This window comes from Rissa tridactyla, chromosome 4 (assembly GCF_028500815.1).
Source record: "Rissa tridactyla isolate bRisTri1 chromosome 4, bRisTri1.patW.cur.20221130, whole genome shotgun sequence".
In the NCBI taxonomy this organism is placed as follows: Eukaryota; Metazoa; Chordata; class Aves; order Charadriiformes; family Laridae; genus Rissa; species Rissa tridactyla.
The window spans coordinates 19,757,803-19,776,572 of record NC_071469.1 but is presented as its reverse complement, the minus strand read 5'-3'; the positions used below and the strand labels follow the sequence as shown (position 1 = coordinate 19,776,572).

The window sequence follows — 18,770 nt, the reverse complement described above, 5'->3', positions numbered from 1 at the left end:
ACCTTAAGTTAAAATAATTTTTAAAAAATGTCTCTAAAAAGAGATTTGCTAAGTAGAGTTCATTAGCTAGGTCTGATCCTACTCTATATATTCTCTTTTTTTACGAAAGGTGTTGAATATATCTGAGACCCAGGGCTTTGCTGGGCCAGCCCCTCACGTAGTTACTGTAGAGAAAGAGAATGAGTATTTAGGTTGCTGCTTACCACATGGCATGCATCTTTCCATCTCATGGTCAAAGTATTCATCATGAGAGCAGTTGTAACAGCCTGAAAAAAGGGGAAGAGAAGTTTGTTTTACATTTCTCAGAGAACATTTAATTTATACCATTTACAATCTAATATCTTACATTTCTATTCTTAGAAATTTGTATTGATCGCAACATCATCTATTCAGGTAAGCATTTCCAATGTCATTCTCAGCATAAGCGTCTGCCTATGTAGTAATTTTTTTGTTTTCTACAACTATATCCATTTGTGTAATAAGAATATTAACTACTTTTTCCACATGTTCTCTTACCTAAGTACAGCGTATTCTTTTGTTTTGGTGCAGGCCAGAAAATTTCTCCTCAAGACAGGCTGAGCTCAATATAAAGCTAAATGTAATACAGGTACCAAACTGATTACATATTTAAAGCAGTAGTAGTAAGGTAAAAGATCAGCAAAACTGCTTCAAAAATAGCAGCAATTAGAATACCATCACTTAACTGCAGTACGGCTGATTTTAAAAGAGCACTGAAAATAATTACTATGTTACTGTTTCCTGGTTTACACCAGTATAGCTTATTACCTTCAATGTTGACATATTTGTAGTTTTGATCTGGACAATTACAAGGCCTGTAATGCCAGGTGCAGTTGTTATTGTTGTAGCCATAGGAATAAGTATCACCACTTCCTGTTGTTTTATGAGAATTGTAATACTCACAGTAGACAGCTAAAAAAGATAAAAGCAAGAGAGAAATCAGAATTTTTCAAATTAATGGCATGCTATTTTCAAAGGACTAAAGAAAAGACAAAACTAATAAACAGTTTGAATTAAAAATTTTGTCACTGAAGTTATTAACTTATGATGTAAATTGAAATTTACATTCCAGTGAAGTCAGTTTCCTTTTTGAAAATGCACTATGCAGGCATGTCCACAATTTTTAATGCATAATGTAGTAAAATGTTGAAAAGAAACCATCAAAGATGACAACGCTAGCATTGATTTATAACACATCCTCTTTTTTCCTCCATATACAGTGTTCTGGAACACTTTGATAGATTTGTCCTGTTTTACAGTTATCCAGCCAACTCATCTGTCTTTATTTCCTTGACATCCACACAGAAGGCGATTTCATCATAGCTAAAATGAAACATACTTTTTTACAACTTCATACTCCCTCTGCTGACAAACTGACAGTTCACTGAGCAGTGGCAGCAGAGGAAACAGCTTGCCTTCTGTGACCGCATTATTTTCTCTCTCATTACTCCATGGTAAAAGAGATATAATATTTTGCTTAATTTAGCACAAATGAAACCTACAGATTTCAAACCCCAGGTGACTGAAGCAAACTATTTGCCCATAAAGAAAATGCAACTTAGGAGGCGCTTTTTAGGCAATTTCCTATATTGCCATATTAATAACATGCACAGTAACAATAATAATCTCTTTAACCTGTTTAAAGAGAGCTTACAGAAACTTACGACAGAACTCAGGGGTCCTCCAGTCAATGCAGATACCTTTATCTAAGCACGCCATGGCATATACTGCAATGGCATCGCACATGCATTCACAGTCCCCTCCAATGTCACAACCACAAGAATCTCGAACACAGGCCTCATAATAGGGCATACGATTCACCTGCATTGGAAAAGGAAGTAATGAATTTTCTATGATTTATTTGTGCCTATTTGTTAAGAAGATATTTTTCCCTGGGCTAAATAGTACATGTTTCATTAAGTAGAGAGTAACTATTATTTCCTCCGAACACTTGTCAAAGCAATTGCAGCCCCACTTCACACAAATCTTCTTAGCAAGAGCACAGGTATCTCCACATCCAGAACAGAAACTGATGATGTTTTGCCAGATATGTATTTCTAAATTCATACTAGTCCTGAAAATATTATGTATAGTCACCTAAAAAAAAAATTGCAAACCCCCACATTCATTCAGGCACAAGTGTCTAAGTTTGTCAGTTGTACACCCTCCATGGATATGCATGAGCACTGCAGCATTTTCCACATTTCTCACTTGTTTTCACCTCGTGAAAATGGATCTTTTGCTTCAGAAGGCCTGGTTCTGATGAACCTTGTGATACTTTCATTTCAATAAAGTCTGCTAAAGTAGGCAATTTAAACCAAATAGGGGGGTTGATGATATCTTGCTCTTGGGCTGATCTGCATCTTCTAAGTCATGCTGTTGATTTATTCATGAGAACAAGTGTTTACAGGCTTTCCTTAAGTTTGGTTTCTAACAAAGGCTAAATGGTTTCAAAAGAATAAACAGTGCATTGATCAGTATCACGCATCATCAACAGACTAACTAATTTCTGGTACTTTTTCTCTCTGATATTTTTAACTCATTAGTTAATACCATACTTAGGCTTTTGTGCTTACAAAAGGGCTGGTAAAGTGAAAGTAGGAAAGGGTGAAGATTAACATCAATGAGAGCCACAAAACATTTAATATATATGCTTTATTAAAACATAGCCATAAAACATTTTATATATATATTATTAAAGCATTCTGGGGAAGAGAAAAATCAAGTGTTGGAGTGTGAGGATTTTGGTAGAACGCAGATTGTGCTTATAAATAAAAAGAAAGTCAAATGAATTCTTACCTTGTTGTGACAGGCAGAAAAGACTTGACTGTTGATGATGGAACACGTCTTTTCTGCCCATGCTTTACGGTAAGGGTTCTTGCTACAGGGATCCACTACAAAGTATACATCCCCACAGAGAGGATTCTCTTTCCAAGAATTGACGAATTCCAATTCATTTGATGCCACATATTTGCTTCGAGTTTCAAAATCATCCTTCATATTGCCATTATAGTTCCCACACAAACCGCATATAGTTTCCTAGATTAAATGAAAGCAGCAATGTCAGTTCAGCAATTTACAATTACTTTGATTTTTTCACTTTCGATTACTGAGTTTCCTGTGCTTTCGTACTGAATGTGATCTGCAAATACTCTCTCGTACATTCTTAGCATCTTGTGCGTGAGGTTCTGTTCATCAGTGAATGAATGTATTTCTCCTCTGAACTGTAAACTGTCATCATTTAGATATCAAATTCAACCATGCAGTTGTATAAAATGCAAGTACTTTGCTCAAAAATTTCCTGAATGCAGTAGAGTAATCACATAAAAATCATCCTCTAGTGAAAATCTCTGCCTTTTTGGAGGTAACGATGAAAATTAATTGCTAGTAGCACCTCTGAAAAACTTTTGTCATCATCTAGAGTCAAGGCAACCGTCACCAAATGTGCAGTTCAATCTGAATTGAAGGACAGTTTACTGAGGAAGTTATTCTGCAATACCTGTGTTTCTCTAGAGATCTTGATGAAGAAGTTCATGTGCTTATTCCAGATGAGGGTCATGTTGTATTTTCTGGGGATAATGATGTCAAACATCAGGTGAAGGACGTTCTTTTTCACATTATATCGCACTCCAGGATTTTCCCCAGAAATAGTGAAGGTTTCATCTCGCAGTACGAATGTCAAATTCTGAAATAAAAAAGGACCCTGGGAACTACTGACCTGTCAGCCTCACCCCTGAGCCTGGGAAGATCATTGAACAGATCCTCCTAGAAGCCATGCTAAGGCACATGGAGGACAGGGAGGTGATTCAAGACAGCCCGCATGGTTTTACCAAGGGCAAGTTCTGTCTGACCAACCTAGTAGCCTTCTGTGATGGAGTGACTACATTTTTTATGCTGAGGGTTGTGAAACACTGGAGGAGGTTGCCCAGAGAGGTGGTAGATGCCCCATCCCTGGAAACATTCAAGGTCAGGCTGGATGGGGCTTTGAGGAGCCCACTCTAGTTGAAGATACCCCTGCTCATCACAGTGGGGGTTGAATGAGATGACTTTTAAAGGTCCTTCCAACCCAAACTATTCTATGATTCTATTTTACAGGCTTTTTTACCCCCTTGGAATTATTTTGTATGCTTATGCAAATCTTCATGGGAAACAAAAATATCTGACATTGTTTCACCCTTGTTTTTAGGTGTGCTAGCACTCTGACTGCATTTGGTGGAAATAATATCATCTACGTGCAGCCAGCAGAGTAGAGGAAGTATGTTTTCAAGTGTTCCTAAGGATAATTAAAAAGTTACAGAGAAAATAGCACTCTGTCTTGAGCTCTTTTACTGTCTCCCACTCTCACATGTACTCTTGTAACTTTACTCCTGCCATACTGCAGTGTTTCAATGTCTAGATAATCGACAGAAAGGTTTGACTGGAGAATGCGCTTATGAAACTGGATCCTAAGTGAACAAACTTTTTCATCACAGCACTGACTAGGTGAAACTGCCAGTATTTAGTCAGTAATGTGGCAAATGCTAACTGCTTGTAGTGACTGTTCCTTGGGATAAAATCTCAACTGTCCATATTCTTCTCTCTGTCAAATAATGAAGGACTCTGAGATGTTCTGATACCATTGGGCATTACTATCCCATAGAACTGAGAACAGTAAAACTTATCCAGTTCTGGAAGCTGTCACACAGCAGTGGAAATGAGGTAACTGCTCATTGCTGTAGTTTCACGGATATATCTCAGGTAAGATCTGGATATATTTTGAATTGCAGATACTACCTGGACTTAGAGAAATTTTGAGAGATTTTGCTAATCATCCATGATGAGAATTCCTCAGTTCTACGCTATTGTTTTCCTGACTTTGGCAGGGGTGGGGCGTGGAGGGATCAGTATCTTTGACCGAGCTGAGTCAGTAAAGTTCAAAATTTTACAGCTTTGCATAGGCAAGAAGTCTGGGGACTGAATCACTGACATAAGACTTGAAAAAAAAAAAAACTGATGGCAATTCCTACTAAAACTGAAGCTCTAGGTTTAGCACATAATTTCACTTACAAGACATCACTTCAAAGACACAGCTAAAGCTTCCAAAAGGGAAGCAAACATGGTCTTAAAATAGCTATTCAGCTGGATAACAGCAGGATGAAGATCTTACCCCAAGGTAAATGCTGATGGATCTGGAGCATGTAACCCCTGATTTCCCGCAGATGACATTCTCAGTAACAATTTTGAAAGAGGAAACAGGTCTATTAACACTGCAGCCATCCTAAAAAAAACCAAAACAAACCACAAAAAGCACAAAGACCCAATGGAATCTGTGTCTTGAGTCTTCCAACTTAAAACATAAAAGCATAAAAAAGTAAAGAAAGATTAAACATGTCATGACTCTGATTCTGCCTGTTTTGGGAGGTGATGACCTCTGGTTTGGCAGTCAAACTGACATCACTTTCCTAAAAGATATAGTTGGCTGGTACAGAATACACAGAATGATTATTTAAACATGTTATTAAATCTAAAATTGGTTGTAATTGCATGAAAAAACTGTTTTGAGAAGTATTTTCATCTTATGTATTGAAATAAGCAGAAAATATTAAGCCACACTAAGTATTTATAAAGATTCAAAGTGCTCTATAGGATGCTCTATAGATGCATCCTAGGGTATTTTCATTAGCCGTATAAATCAAGCTGTTTCTTCATACTAAGATACTCTGAAATAAGTGGTAAGAGGCAGATTACCATAGCTAATATGTATTCACAGTTGCCATCAAACACAAAACGCTGTCCATCAAAAGTAGTGATGTGGCCTTCTCCATACAGATTACATGTTGAGGAACACTTTGATTTCTGAACACATTTCCATTTGCCTTTTGTGCAAGTGCTGGGAGTGAGAAAAGAAACCACATTCACATTTCAAAGAAACGCAACCTTAACCTACTTCTTTTTATATAATGCAATTTTATATCTAAAATGTTCATTTAATTGACTTGTGTACACTGTGACCAAGAAAGAACCATAACTACAGTTTATGGACTGCCTAGAAAATTAATTCATGATAAAGGAAAAACTTAAGTAATTTTTGCTTTCTTTTTTAATGAAAGAAAGAATATAGAACTCCTTTATTTTTGCTATTAATGAGAAAAGATGTCACTGTTCTACGTAGTTTGGGTGGTGGTGGCGGTTTTTTAAATACTAGGCTAGTAACCAGAAAGGGAGTAAAGTACTTTGAGAATGCTACTAAAGAGATGGAAAAAATCTTCTGGGGGGTTGCTTTTATCTACAGAAAAGAAGGAAGATCACACCCTCATCTTTGTTTAGGTGGAGCTGTTAATCCTTGACCTTATGTAGTTCACAGTTACAGGCCCTACTGGCTGCCCTTATTCCTGGATACGCATATGACAGAAATTATCCCTGAAAGCCAGTATCATGGCTCTTTTTTCTATACATATACATTGTCAAATGTTAAGCTTCTCGTTATCACCTCTGTGCTTTCTCACTGTATTCCTTCCGTTCAGCTGTTGACATTTCCTACTCTCCTGTCAACTAACTTTTGTTATGTAGTTGTACAGTTTAGTGAAACAGAGGTTCTGCAATGGAAAACTGTGTGATTCTTACCAGATCTCACATTCAGTTTGGATCTGTTCACCTTTTCCATAAGCAAGACCACCATATTCACATGGACACTCCTCAGCTGGGACACACCCGCCATCGAGATTTTCATATAGCCCATCAGCACAGACACAGCCTGATTCACATTTAGTGGGTATCTGGTAAAGATCAACAGGTTGCAAAATGAAAAGAAATGTGAGATGCATTTTATCTTGTATGTGGATGGTGTCAAGAGTGAACCTGTGCTAAGTTCTAGTTTTGATTTGATTTCAGTTTTGTAATTTTCTTTGTAATAATATACCAGTCAGTTGAACTAGTTTCAACGAAGTTGTAAGATATACCTGTTGTGTGAGATATTAAACATACTTGAACGCTCTGAAAAATTTATCTTTCATTGCTACCAATCTTTCAGACAAAGTACAACAAAAGTTTCTTTATATCAAGGAAGCTTATTATAATTCTTCCAATTAATCTGTTTCCTTAATATAAATGTATAAGATAAACCTATCAGGACAGACCAGAAGTCCACCTAGACTAAGTCTCCTGCATCCTGTGACTATCAGCAGCAGATAGCTGGGAAAGAATAGAACAGGAAGCATAAACCACATGTTCTATCAGTTTCCAGTAACATGCAGCTTATGGAGTACCTGAAGGTGCTAGCCTTGTAGTTTAGAACTTTTAATGGATTTTTATTCTATTCATTTAATAGAATTTAATTCATTAATTCATGCAATTTAATTCCTTTAATCACTTCTTGAATATATGTAATTTTTTTGTGTCCACAGTCTGTGGAAACAAGTCAGATGTTTAACTGTATCACATTAAAAGAAATATCTCCTTTCATTTAAGGAACATAGTCAAGTTCTAAGTAACATCTAAACCATTCTTCCTCTCTCAAGAAGGTAAATATCCCCAGAGCTGTGGAACTCACACATTCAATTCCAGTAGCCAGCATCTGGCAGGTAGGGGCACATGCTGCTCCATACTTGTTTTCTAAAGCGTCAGAACATGATACATACTTCTTAGGAGCTTTGCAGCTTTCTAGGAAAAAGGAGGAAAAACAAACAATAGAGAGATTGTGAAGGAGCAATTTTACAACACAGAGGAAAAGATGTTTCTAAGTAAACCACATCAGACCCATACCTGCAGGGTTTTGAGGTTTGCCTGTGCAACTTAGCCTCCCGTTAACGCAATAGCTAGGGGGAGAACAGAAAAAAAAAGACATGTCAATGCAATTCTCTCCTACGAAAGAAATTTTAATTTTTTTGCAAAATGTCTTCATGTTTCTCACCACTGGAAATATTTGGTTTATGTTACTAGCTTCTCCTCATCCTTCAAAATGGTATGTGACTCAACTTGCCTCTCTTCCCTTTTTGTAGTATACAGCAGTAACATTGTTTTTGAAAGTGACTATTATGATGACCTATCAAGTAATTCTTGAGGTTTGTATATAGCTCTCCAGATGCTGTTGACAAAATCTCCTATTAGGAATAATCAGATCTTACCTATTTCTAATTTTTTCCTTAGCATTTCCAAGCGTAAGGTAAGTCAAATGCTTTTTGTTCATTTAAGAATCTATGTACCTTAGGAAAGGGCAAAAAAGATGTCTTAAAAAATAAACCTTTGCTATTAAAAGTAAAGGAGACTGTACCGATTTTGTCTGCAGTGGAGGTAATTTTCTTTGTAGCAGCTCGATGGTGCTATGTTTTGGGTTTGTGAACAAAACAGTGTTGATAACACGATGTTGTTTTAGCTACTGCTGAACAATGTCAAGGCTGTCTCTGCTTCTCATGCTGTCCCTCCCAGTAAGCTGGGAGCACACAAGAAGCTGAGAGGGGTGTGTCCGAACTGACCAAAGAGATACTCCATACTATATAACATCATGCTTAGCAATAAAAGCTCAGGTAAAGAAAGAGGAAGGAGGGACGTTTGGAGTTATGGTGCTTGTCTTCCCAAGTAACCATTATGCATGATAATGTCATGCTTTCCTGGAAATGTCTAAACATATGCCTGCTGATGGGATGTAGTGACGACTAAAAAAAAGACGCCTGAGGGGGGATCTTATCAATGCTTATAAATACTTAAAGGGTGGGTGTCAGGAGGATGGGGCCAGGCTCTTTTCAGTGGTGCCCGGCAACAGGATAAGAGGTAATGGGCACAAACTTGAACACAGGAAGTTCCACCTAAACATGAGAAGGAACTTCTTTACTTTGAGGGTGGCAGAGCACTGGAACAGGCTGCCCAGAGAGGTGGTGGAGTCTCTGTCCCTGGAGACATTCAAAACCCACCTGGATGCGTACCTGTGCAGCCTGCTCTAGGTGACCCTGCTCTGTCAGGGGGGTTGCACTAGATGATCTCCAGAGGTCCCTTCCAACCCTACCATTCTGTGATTCTGTAATTCCTTACTTAGCTTTGCTTGCGCTTGCTGTTTTGCTTACTAATACTTATTAATAATAAAGCTAGTTATTAAACTGTCTTTATCTCAATCCACAAATTTTCTTGCTTTTGCCCTTCTGACTGTCTTCTGCATCCAGCTGAAGTGGAGTGAGCAAGTGGCTGTGTGCTTTGCTGCTGACTGCTGTTAACCCTCAACAGAGACACATGAAGACCCCTCCTCTCCATTTTCACTTTGTTGATCTTTAAACTTGACACACTTACCAGGTAATCCCACCAGTTATTGTTGACTGGTCAGGCAAGATGTACTTTCTATCTTCTAAATAGCAGGGACAATGAGATTTACGAACGCACTCGTTCTTGTGATTCGAGTACATTCCTTCAGGACAATGGCAGCCTTCAATAGGGATGTCAGTTGGATGACATTCAAGGGCTCGGTTGGAGAGTGACAAGCATGTCCTGTCACATGCCTGAGCGTTGTAGCTGAATGTTTGATTGCCAGTACAGGTAATGGCTGTAAAACAAGACAAGAGTGTATGTTAAACTTCATTTACTTATCCTCTTCCCTGTGAAACCATGCTTATAATGTGCTGCATATATTATGTCAACAGCTTCAATGCTTAATGCTTCCTATTGCTTCTCTTCCTGTGGATGTGGAGCTCTAGCAAAAAATACTGCAGACCAGGGCTTAACACCAACCACGTAGCTGGTTGAAAGTTTTATGAAGGTTAAATATCTTATTGCTTGTGTATCTTGAAATAAAATAATGCAAACAGAAGCTTTGCAGAAATAACAATGTATTTTTGAGTAACTGTGGAATCTGTGTCTATGTCTAAGTTGCATAATAGCAAAATCACATCTGCAACCAGACTTTTCCCTAGCTCTTTCTCATCTTACAGTACAGTATAGTTTTATTTATCTGTCTATTCCATTACTTAATTATCAAGTCCTGGAAGCATCCACATGCTCACCTTAAAGCATATGAGTAATCTTGTTCATGTAGTCTTAAAATAACAATCCTTTTCTGAAACAGACTAGAGGGTATTCAGAAGTTGGATATCTGTTATCCAATTTCTCGTTTCCTCTTCTTTATGTTCGCTACTTTCCTCATTACTCTTAAAATGATTTGGACAGTGTTTAGAACACTGCTTTGCCATTTATATTTTTTATTGTGTTATGACACATCTGTGAAGTCATCAAATCCTGGGAATATGGCTTTTATTCCTGTTGGTTGGCCTACTTGAACAGTAAGTAGTTATTTTCTAATGACTGACAAGTAGTTTTAAAATGTGTTCTTGCTCTTATTCAGTTTTGTCACAGGTGAAATAAACGTGGGAATATTCTAAATGGAAATGGATAGACCTGTATGCATGCATTCGTCTGATGGCAGACTATAAGAGTTGGTTCAGGTACTTACTACAATTGTCCATACTGTTTCTCCAGTTCTCAAGGATTAAACCCATTGAACTGCATGTTCGTGCATACGATCCCAGAGCAGAACAAATATAAGGAAAGGTCTCTTCGTAATTACAGGCTTGGTAGACACATCTCTGAAACCCAACACATGGAGAGTACTCTGTTACTGGGGAGCAGACATTTGGAAGTGCTAAACCCTGGAGGTATTTAAAAGACATGTAGATTTGCTGCTTATGGACATGGTTTAATGGTGGACTTGGCAGTGCTAGGTTATGGTTGGACTTGATGATCTTAAAGGTCTCTTCCAACCTCAATGATTCTATGATTCTGTGCTGAACCGCAGAGGTAAGTCATGCCAAATACATATTATTGCATAGCTAAAACTGATGAAAAAGATCAGATTAATTGCCTGATCGACATGAATAAAATACACTTAGTACCCCAAAAATGTCTTTGTTCATTTACTGCTTTTCTTTTTTAATTTTCAAAATGTTTTGTGAAGACTGGAAAATATAATGAGCTCAATTATGCACATGGGAAAATCAATACTTTGTATAGTTAAAGTTGTCGACATGGAGAACTGCAACATGAGCAAAAATACCTTTTGATTTATAGCGATGGGACTGGTGCCTATGAACAAACAGACTTTAAGTGTGGTGGAGATGTAATTTTCAAAAACAAACTTGTTCCTTAGCTTGTATGCATTTCTGATCCAAATGAATAGAATACTGTATATGAGTACATTCTGGTCCATAGTTGGACTCCCTCTGGACATGATCTATCATAATTTCCTACCTTGTAGAAAGGAATAGGGTTCACCACAGCATGGCATTTCTCGAACACTGTACCCTTCTTGGTAAGAATGGAGCAATGAGTCTCAGCAGATATTTCTAATGAAAGTAGATTATGGAAATTAAACAGGGAAAGTTAGGAAAAGGAAATGAAAAAAATGAAAAAGAAATGAAAAAACTCTGGAACTGAAAAAAACTGATTGAACAAAAGGACAACTTAGCTTGTTAGCTTGCAGACTATACTTTTGTTCAAACAACTCAGGAGAGCTTTTTTCTTTTAAGACCAATAGCAATAGAGACTTGAAAACGCAAAGCATGGACTTCAGTCACAGCACTGCTGAGCAAGTCTAACACATCCACGGACATTGAAATTTCACTGGAAATATCACCCAAAACCTCCCATTCACCATCTCAATCCCAGATCTCTAGAATGGGATCTGATAAGCTTTCACTAGATATGTATTCTAGAAATCAGAAATGTCTTGTTGGTGACAGAATTTGTGACATTCACTTGTCTCAGTCTCTGCTTCTCTCAAACTCTCTCATTCCCCTCGTATGCGTTACAAAGTGTCAGACAAAGCCAGCTGTAGAGATCAGGTACAACAGGATTACTTACTGTTCAGTTGACTCAAAGCGCAAGGGTCAGTATCTCTCTCTAAAGCAGGATGGCAATTTCCTGCCCTCCAGGAATCTACAAACAGGGAGGCTGTCCCTTCAGTGATATCCATGCTAGTCATGAAGTCATCTGTGGTGTCTCCATTGTAATTCCCACACAAACCTAATAACATCAGAAATACAAGGGATGGCTGAAAATTAAAGAATGTGTACACAATGGTCTATGTTTCATTCTATAATAGTGAGAAAATTGATTCAAAAGTTCTACATGGAGTGTCAATGAATACTTAAAGTCAAGTAGCCAGAGAATCTTGATTATGTACACATTCAATCACTGAGCCTCTGCCTTCTCAATTAAGATTGTTCACTTCTATTCAATGACAAATTCATACAGAAGTTTTTGTCTTGTTTTTAGAAGCCTTTTATAAAAAAGGGTTTATTTCAGTGGTTTTAAATCACATAAAAGAGAAAGGCCATGAAATACTTTTGCAGTTACACATATTTTCTTATGTATATAAAATCTGTAATCACAAAGAATATACATTTAGACTTTTTTAAATGCTAAAGCCTCTCCCCATAGATTATTAGAATGCATGGTATGCCTTTGTGGTTAACGTTGCTGTGCAGTAAACATAAACATCTCCATCTGGTGCTTATCAGCTGAGAAGCTTTTAGATTCTTAGGCTCATTGTGTTTACAGTGATCATGCACTGCGTTCAAAGAAGACGTGCTCCAAGATGTAGAGACCACACAGACAAATCTGTTGTCCCTCCATTGTGTAGTAAGGAACATACCGAAAAAGGCACACATAAACCAGTATTATATTACACGTGAAAAATGTCACCCATCTAATTTCTTTGATTCACTTTAAATTTATTAGCAAAAACCAAATCCTTAGCACATCATTTTTCCAATGCAGGTATTTTTGTTGTTTTTTTTTTTTTTTAATCCAGAGCACAAAGTTTATTCCTTCAAGGATGAATACTAAGCTTTCAAAATTACACTCCCTACATTTTCTCCTTCACATGGGGACTAGATTTCTTACCTAGAGTTCTCCCTTTGAATTGTGATCCAACTTTCACATAGGCCTGGAACACAGGTGATGTTTGAACTACAACTTCCAGCCCAAAGTTTGTAAACATTTGAATGTACATTGAGGACTGTCTGAAAATAGTGATGTCTCCTAAAAGAACAAGAATATTTAGAAATAGAGATTTTGACTGATAGGATATTACAAAGTAATGATTTTAATGCATATGTAAGTGTTCTAGCATTCTGTCTGTAAGTCTCCTTCCACACACAACTCTCCATAGAGGGACAAATGCAATGGGAAAGATTTTAATCTTCCTCTAAAACCTCTGCTATTGGCAATTGTGAGAGAAAATATGCTGGGTTGTGTAAAACAGACATTTAATGTAATTTGGATTTTATGTATATTCCCTTTTCTTTACCTGATCTGTAAGGTAGCCGCTTAAGTTCATCATCGTCAGTAAGGAGTTCATTCTGAGAAATCACAATTTTGTCCTGTAAGAAAAGGACATGGAATCACAAGTAATTATCTGTACCGATGGCTTTCATATGTTCTTTAACTTAATCAGTTGTGTTGTCAATGACCTATATAATAGGAAAAGACTGATTCAAGCTTTTTCTCACACGTTATTCCATACTGCTTTCAGTTTTCACTTTGAAAATACTCTTAACTTCCTGAGTTGATGTGGCAACTGAGATCTTTACTGTGTGTGCAGGAACTTTAGTATCTATCTCCCTTAATTTTTCAGTTCAGCCTAATGCCATTGACTTAAGTGTTTATTTTGCTAATCTGGTAACTGAAATGCTGAATAGAACCTGTGGAGGGAATACTTACCTTTGTAGATAGGTAAATTACAGCACTAAGTGACGTCTCAGAATGAGAATAACCAGACTTTTCATAAACAGCCATTAAGGTTCCATTGTGTGGCAGGCTGGAACTCTGGAGGAAAATAGTGAAAAGGGAAATCTGTGAATAACAATTATTTGTAGAATAAGTGTATATCATAGGAGGACCTCAGTTTGTGTTCCAATAGGAAAACAAAGACAGACTAAAATATACCCATTTGATAATGTGTGTTTCTAGACTGGAGGAAATTACCTTCATAAGAACATAAGTGCAAACCCCATGGAACCTGTATGACCTAGAATCAAATGTGGTAACAAAGGAGCCTCCTTCCAGTGAACACCTTCCAGGGCAGGGCAAGTCTTTGCAGTTCCACTGGCCCATTGTGCATTTACTAGAGGAAAACAAGAAATGCTGTGTAAGGTTATTCTCATACTAAGGCACTATCTACCAGCAGAGGATTTGACCCTCCTGTCTGGAGGTTTTGCTGTATCTGATCAACATGCAAAATTGGTTAATGAACACAGTGTAACATACATATACATTCTGAACTTTCATTTCCACTGTTTTGAAATTTCTCTACACTCTAAAAACTCAGCCGCTTCCTAGCAGTGGAAGATGTCATTTGTATCACTTTTCTCCTTATGCTTTCTATGCTTTGATTTTCTTTGTCTATGTATATCAGTTGAAGTTGTTCATCTTAACTCAAAGTTGCTGAACACTTGTATGGATTGTCAGTAAACCTTCCTAAATACATTAATCATAAATAGTGCATTCATTGTTACAATTCTGAGCATGAAATTCCATTATTTGTCCTTTATTTTATTTATTAGAATTATGATAGCAAGAGAAGTAACACACACGAAAATGTTTCCCCTTTTTTTTGTAAAAACTTTCCAAATTTAAAAAAACATTGTCTTATGTAATTATTTTCTGTTGCAAAACAGAAATTTAGTTTTCAGAGCTGATTTGGTGATCAGAAATGCTGAGACTGCCAGAAAGAAATTGTAAACACTGGATATTTGTTTTGTACTAATTTTACCTCCACTTTCACAGAGGAGATAAAGATGTTACTGTTTTGTGTGACCTGAAGGAGCATTTATATTTGTAGAGATTAATCAGGAAATGAGATCTGTACATCTTCAATTACAAATGTATGATCTGTGGCACTTAAAGAAGGTGGCCTCAGAGATGGTATGACACATTTGCAGCTGCCCTCCAAAAAGTTAGGCTAAATTTTCCAATCGCTTGGTGAGGATACCCTCTATCCTTTCATGAAAGTACCTGTTGCTACTCACCAGGTCCTACACGCTGCTTTCATTGTCTCACCAGGAGCATATGTTTTCCCATTCAGTGTACATGGACACTGCTCAATGTGAACACACGTTCGATTCTTTGAGATATCATCAAGAACAGTTCCTGCCAAAGAAGATACACAAAATAAATACTTTTCCATATCATTACTTAGCACTAAAGCTATTGTAGCTTGAGCGCCTTCCAAAATTACCTGGAGAGAGACATTCTTGCAGAGCCATTGCCCCGTACTTAGAGATATAACATGGAGGACATTTTCTTTTAGTTAAAATGAAACTGACTCTTTATAAGTGATAACAGCATTTGGCTACTTTGTTATATGAAAGTGCAGACAATTGTATTCATTTGAAATTTGAACTTAATTTGAAATAACAGTAAGCTTGAATGTTATTTTTCGAAAATTTATATTTTTTTTTTTGCTATGACACTCTAATTCAGTTGGGAATTTTGAAGAATGGACACATTCCATTTCCTAAGGTACTAAGTCTAGTTTTAAACATGTAGCTCACAACACATTACTTTTGACTACTATAAAATGGTCATGATATTGATGTAAATACCCACATCACAGTAACCTTGCACGATATTTCAGTTCTGAAATTTCAAGAAATGGTGCAAATGACAGTCATAATTACAATTTTTGTAGGAAGTTCACCTTGAACTATTTTAAAGGGATTTTACAAAATGCCCATAATATTGCAGAACTTCTCTGAGGTATGGTACCTCTTGCTGGTGTCCTGAAAGGCTAAATAGCTGTTTGGGATAGGAAATTAATTCTCGCTCAATGTATATTATAGTACAGAACTTTAAGCTGGCAGCATAAAACTACCCCATCACATATCACGATCTTGTGAGATCTGTGATCACTTTCACAGGTCTGTTCTTGCAAATAGTGACCAAGGTTCTTTAAGGACCATGACAATTCAAGACTCCGTTTATATTATGTTACCTGAGAAATGGCAGGTCTAGCAGCACAATGCCCTGAAATGCACTGCTAGTTCATTGTTAAGAAGTCTATTCCACTTGACTGGGCATATGCCAAAAACATTTGTATGGGCCATTTAGGATATGATGAATGCAGAAACGATACCTTCAGGACAAAAGCAACCATAGGTACAGTGACTGGAACAGCTGTACTCTGGGTTGGAACAGGTTTTAATACATGGAGAACCGCATTCTTCATAGATTTGGTTAGCAGAACATTTTCCCACAGCTGCAACAAACAGTGAAAGTGTTAAGATTTTTAAAGTGTAAACATGGAAGAATCTCTCATCTACCACATAGGGTGGAGAAGACCTTGTGTTTTCTGGCACTAACGTTCTCTTATCCTGCCTCAGTACTTAGTGCATCATCTGAGTATTCATCATTACCATCATATTCACTCTAGCTTCTACTGATTTTTCATGTCCTGTTTAATAGAAACTCCTTTCAGAAGCTTGAAGAATGGCAAACAGGCTATGTTGCAGCCCAATAAACTACCACAAATCAGATTTGCTGTAGTACTTGAAGGATTTAAAGAATATAACTCTTGATTCCTGTATAGTTCCTGCTTCTCAAACATTATCTGCTTTTCAGAACGCATCTACCTAGCAATTCTAATATATAGAACTCAGCACATGTTTTATTATGTGATTAATTCAAGCAGAGATTTTTCCTTACTTGAAAGAGTAAAAATAATTTAGGTAGGGAAATAGAGGTAGTTAGAGATTGGGCAGACAAAGAAACAAAGATTAAAAGGTTCATTACCTTTGCGTATTTGACATTTATATGCAAATTCTTAGATTCTCAGCTTTGGTTTTTTGGGAAACCATTCCGTTTTTTTTAAGCTTTTGCCTTTTATCACTTTACTACCAGTCATAGTAATGGTCTACTGGCAAAATGAAAACTGCTGTGTCTCGGAGAAAACAAGGCTATTATTTTACTGTGATTAGTAAGAATTATTGTACAGCTCTGTGAATGCACACAGTGCCTTACTAATATTTATATGAATCTATAAAATCCCATGAGGAGTTTACAGTTTTGAAGGATTAAAACCAATTGCAGACCAACCAAATAATAAAATGGGTTACCAATTTATGTAAGAGAGATAACCTTAGAGAAGAGGGGAAAAATTATTTTAGAAAGAAGTGCAATTTTAAAGTGTCAAGGATAATAATGGAGCTTAACAGGGAACATTTTCAGTAAGTATGAAGGAAGAATGAAAGAAAACTCAACGTTAAATACAAAACAAAAAATGAAGAGTGGCAGCAGTATGTGAAGATCAAGAGGAGAATAGAAGAATGCAACACCGTAGATGCAGGGAGAGCAAAATGATACAAGGCCTCCTAAGAGTAACACCAGAGTAGGAATCAAGGGATAAGAAGAAATATATTCCTGACAAAGAAATTTATTTTACAAATTTGCTATTCATGACCATATATTCATATAAAGGATAAATAAAAATATTATTAAATTATATGCTTTTGAAGGGCAATATCAAATTAAGCATTGAAAGCTCCTCTTTTCTGACATGAGCTGCATCTCTGGTAATGTGATGCGTGAGTTGGTTTAGAAATAACAACATCAATTTAAGTTACTTTTGACTTTTATAATCACCATATTATCTTATAAAACAATGAATCCTGCTACATAACAGTGACTCTAGATTGAAGTTTCAGGTGGATTCAAAAAGATTGCAAAAAGTGAATCAGAACTTTGATACCAAACAGACAACTGAAAAAAAGTGTGTCTAATCGTGTACAGCTTGGACAGTAATGAAAGATTTGCTTCCTATCTACTTCCAATCAGTAGTTGTAATTAAGAAGGTTGAGCATCTGAAAATGGACTACAGAAAATCTCCTGTGAATACAAGGGGCTATGCCAATTGTTAGCAAAAAGGTTCAGAGACTTCAGAGGCCACTTAAAAGTTCTCTCTCTTCACTGGCTAATTTGATAAGTACAATAATGAAAGTCTGTACTAAGAGAGAACAGCCTCCTGTTGTAAGTCTGAGAAATTCAGCAGTTTTCACTTGGCAGATGTTTCTCTTTTTTATAGTCACTGATCAAGGTGTAGGAGCTACATTTCATGCTTCCTCCTTCTCCTTTGAGGTTTCCATGCTCTCCTTCTTAATGTTTTACCAAAGACCACTGTTGTTTTGTCAAGAAAACAATTTGTTTGATTCAAGATGGAAGAGACATTTCTATAAATTGATTTAAATTCCAGTTAATCATCATTCTCCTGCTATGTAAGATACAGCAAGGTTAAGTACAATCTCCTATGAATAAAACATTTGAACTTACAGCAGAAGTTTTCAGTTCTCCAGTTCAACACCATTTGATGGGACATAGCACATTGTCTTGAATATTCTGACAGCGTAGAGCAAGTGCAATTGTTTTGTCCTGGCTCACTGCAGTCCTGCATATCAAGCTGGCAACGAATGACAAATCCATCCTTTGGCACACTGCAGGTTGGTGACACCAAGTTAAGTAGCTGAGAGCAGATCATGGCCTAAATAAAAAGAGAAAGATAATCGTACCATGTGAAAACCACAATAGAATATCACTGTTAGTTATGATTTTCACGTTGGTTGGTTTGCCCTTTCCCCCCTGTAGTTTAGTAATATGTATTTGACTTAAAATGCATGAGATATTAAGGAATAGAAGGGTATATAAATCCATTGTGGAATAGAAGGATCTTGATTATGTTGAATTAGTTCCACTTCTCATTAAGTTGAAAATCAATCCCTCTAAAAATGACTGAGAACATTACAGCC

General features: G+C 36.8%; 1 protein-coding gene across 1 annotated transcript in view; it reads right to left on the bottom strand.

Annotated features, from left to right (window-relative positions):
- The window catches only part of MUC6 (mucin 6, oligomeric mucus/gel-forming), a 78,396-nt gene that overhangs the window by 44,686 nt on the left and 14,940 nt on the right, over positions 1–18,770 (bottom strand). The window contains exons 7-27 of the mRNA XM_054201459.1: positions 18,298–18,505; positions 16,109–16,231; positions 15,003–15,123; positions 13,960–14,098; positions 13,696–13,800; positions 13,283–13,355; positions 12,877–13,014; positions 11,833–11,994; positions 11,221–11,315; positions 10,427–10,559; positions 9,274–9,523; positions 7,759–7,811; positions 7,547–7,656; positions 6,622–6,773; positions 5,746–5,887; positions 5,165–5,275; positions 3,518–3,703; positions 2,818–3,057; positions 1,683–1,839; positions 787–930; positions 204–266 (exon numbers count right to left, since the gene is read on the bottom strand). Of these exons, the coding sequence (XP_054057434.1) occupies positions 204–266; positions 787–930; positions 1,683–1,839; positions 2,818–3,057; positions 3,518–3,703; positions 5,165–5,275; positions 5,746–5,887; positions 6,622–6,773; positions 7,547–7,656; positions 7,759–7,811; positions 9,274–9,523; positions 10,427–10,559; positions 11,221–11,315; positions 11,833–11,994; positions 12,877–13,014; positions 13,283–13,355; positions 13,696–13,800; positions 13,960–14,098; positions 15,003–15,123; positions 16,109–16,231; positions 18,298–18,505 (2,905 nt within the window). The remainder of the gene's footprint in view (positions 1–203; positions 267–786; positions 931–1,682; positions 1,840–2,817; positions 3,058–3,517; positions 3,704–5,164; positions 5,276–5,745; positions 5,888–6,621; positions 6,774–7,546; positions 7,657–7,758; positions 7,812–9,273; positions 9,524–10,426; positions 10,560–11,220; positions 11,316–11,832; positions 11,995–12,876; positions 13,015–13,282; positions 13,356–13,695; positions 13,801–13,959; positions 14,099–15,002; positions 15,124–16,108; positions 16,232–18,297; positions 18,506–18,770) is intronic.